The sequence below is a fragment of the Trypanosoma conorhini genome (assembly GCF_003719485.1).
Source record: "Trypanosoma conorhini strain 025E chromosome Unknown Tco_14.4_contig_00420, whole genome shotgun sequence".
Taxonomy (NCBI): domain Eukaryota; phylum Euglenozoa; class Kinetoplastea; order Trypanosomatida; family Trypanosomatidae; genus Trypanosoma; species Trypanosoma conorhini.
In genome coordinates this window covers 3,565-5,276 of record NW_021704487.1, presented here as the reverse complement: position 1 = coordinate 5,276, position 1,712 = coordinate 3,565, and the positions used below count along the sequence as shown (strand labels likewise).

At 51.5% G+C, this 1,712-nt stretch overlaps 1 protein-coding gene and 1 pseudogene across 1 annotated transcript in view, besides 1 other annotated feature; one reads left to right on the top strand and one right to left on the bottom strand.

The window, feature by feature from the left end:
• Positions 1-185: 185 nt before the first annotated feature.
• On the bottom strand, positions 186-675 carry Tco025E_06320 (hypothetical protein; annotated as a pseudogene).
• Positions 676-980: 305 nt separating this feature from the next.
• Positions 981-1,004: a microsatellite.
• A 386-nt stretch (positions 1,005-1,390) lies between these two features.
• Positions 1,391-1,712, top strand: part of Tco025E_06319 (uncharacterized protein) — a gene marked incomplete at both ends in the record, with an annotated part of 777 nt that continues 455 nt past the window's right edge. The window contains one exon of the mRNA XM_029373199.1: positions 1,391-1,712. This exon is cut by the window's right edge and continues 455 nt beyond it. Coding sequence (XP_029226842.1) covers positions 1,391-1,712 — 322 coding nt within the window.

Here is a 1,712-nt window from a genome sequence, read left to right as displayed (position 1 = left end):
GGGTTAATATTATTTCCTACACTTTATCTGTCAACGCAGAAAAGAAAAAACGTGNGAAAATGCAATTCGGCATGCTATTTTTTTTTCTGCAATCAGCTGGCCGCAATCACGCAAAACTTCTCAATTGTAAATATGGCGAAAAAAAACACTTAAAATTATGTTCAAAGGTTTTACCCGATCTAATTTTCAGACATCTTGCTGCTCTTCCTCACTTGTTTCTTTTTTTTCTCAGCGTGTCGCCTCCTTAGATCCCTTACCCTATCCACAATCTGTCGCCTCAGCTGCTTGAAACCCTTCTGTCGTTTATTCACAACATGCGGGAACTGGATACTTGCCACTTGTTGGGACAAAGGCTTCTCGCTCTTGGGGGTGGTCGTGGGCTTCATTCCGAGAGATTCTTCTAACTTCCTTTGTTCGTCGTGCTTCTGTTGAAAGCGTCTACGCTTCTTTTGCCGCGATCCACGAAGACCTCGTGGGGTTTTTTTGCCTGCAGTTTTCACTTGAGCGTGAGTCACAATCGCGATCCTCGCCCCACGCCCAAAACCTCGCCCCATCCCTATAAGATAAACAACTCCGTTCAATACGGGAAGTAAAGAACGCCCTAGCAAATCACCAAATAGTAATAGTTAAAGAAAGTAAACGGAATAACAGTACGGCTCAGTATGCAGTAGAATAACACATTTAGGAGCAACGTAAACATCGCACGCCACCACAAACGATATCATGCTTACGTAGAAAAGTCAGAAAGTGGGAACAATCACGCAAGGATGGCACAAGGTAAAAACACACATTTCGACAGAAGCCACAGTAAATGAAAAAAAGAGAAAAAACGTCTATGTTAACGCGAACATAAAATTTGAAACTTCACAACAAAAATAAATGCAGACCGAAAGGACCACAAGAAAACAAGGTTCTTTCACAAAAACAGCATACCCTCTTCACACAGACAACTCTGACACCGCTTGAGGGACCAAAACCCCCACACGCACACACATACACACACAAAACAGAGGGGGGCAGGATGGCCACAACGCGCCCCTTCCTTCACATTCAAAAAAAGCCCCTCCAGAACCACCGCGGCCACCAAAGTTAAATACCAACGCAAATATCAAAAAATATATATCTCCAACGGCCTCCGTCAAAACGAACTAAACAAACGCAAACACTCGCACCCATTGGCCGCTGGGGTTACCCGTCCCCTCCGCCCAACGACGCAACGGGCAACAGCCAAACCACCGCCCGCTAAGCAACCACCAGTTGGACCACCAAAAATCGTTATGAACCAGCCAAACCCTTAATCCATACAAAAACTTTTCATTCCCCAACCCTATTACAACCCGACCCCGGCCGTGGGCCGCGTTGCGGGACCCGACGGCATCCCTCGCGATGGATGCCGCGGCGCGCCGACTGCTGCGAGTGCGCCGTGCGCCTCCGCGGGGTGCCCGCGGTGGCTTTGGGCCCGCCATCGCGGAATGCCGCGCCGCGGGTTTGTGCGCCGCTGCGCGTCCACGTTGCCATTTTTTTGCGCCTTCGTTGCCCGGCCCGCTGGGCGGGGACGCGGATCCATTCGGTGGAGCCCAGCGGGTGCCTGTTTGGCGATGTCCGAGGCGAACCGCGGCCTCCCTGGAGGGGCCGGCGGCGCCGTGTGCAGGAGGCCCTGCTCAGGTGCAGCCGACTTGCCGCCCGGCGGCTGCACGCGCCAGCGTGTGGCG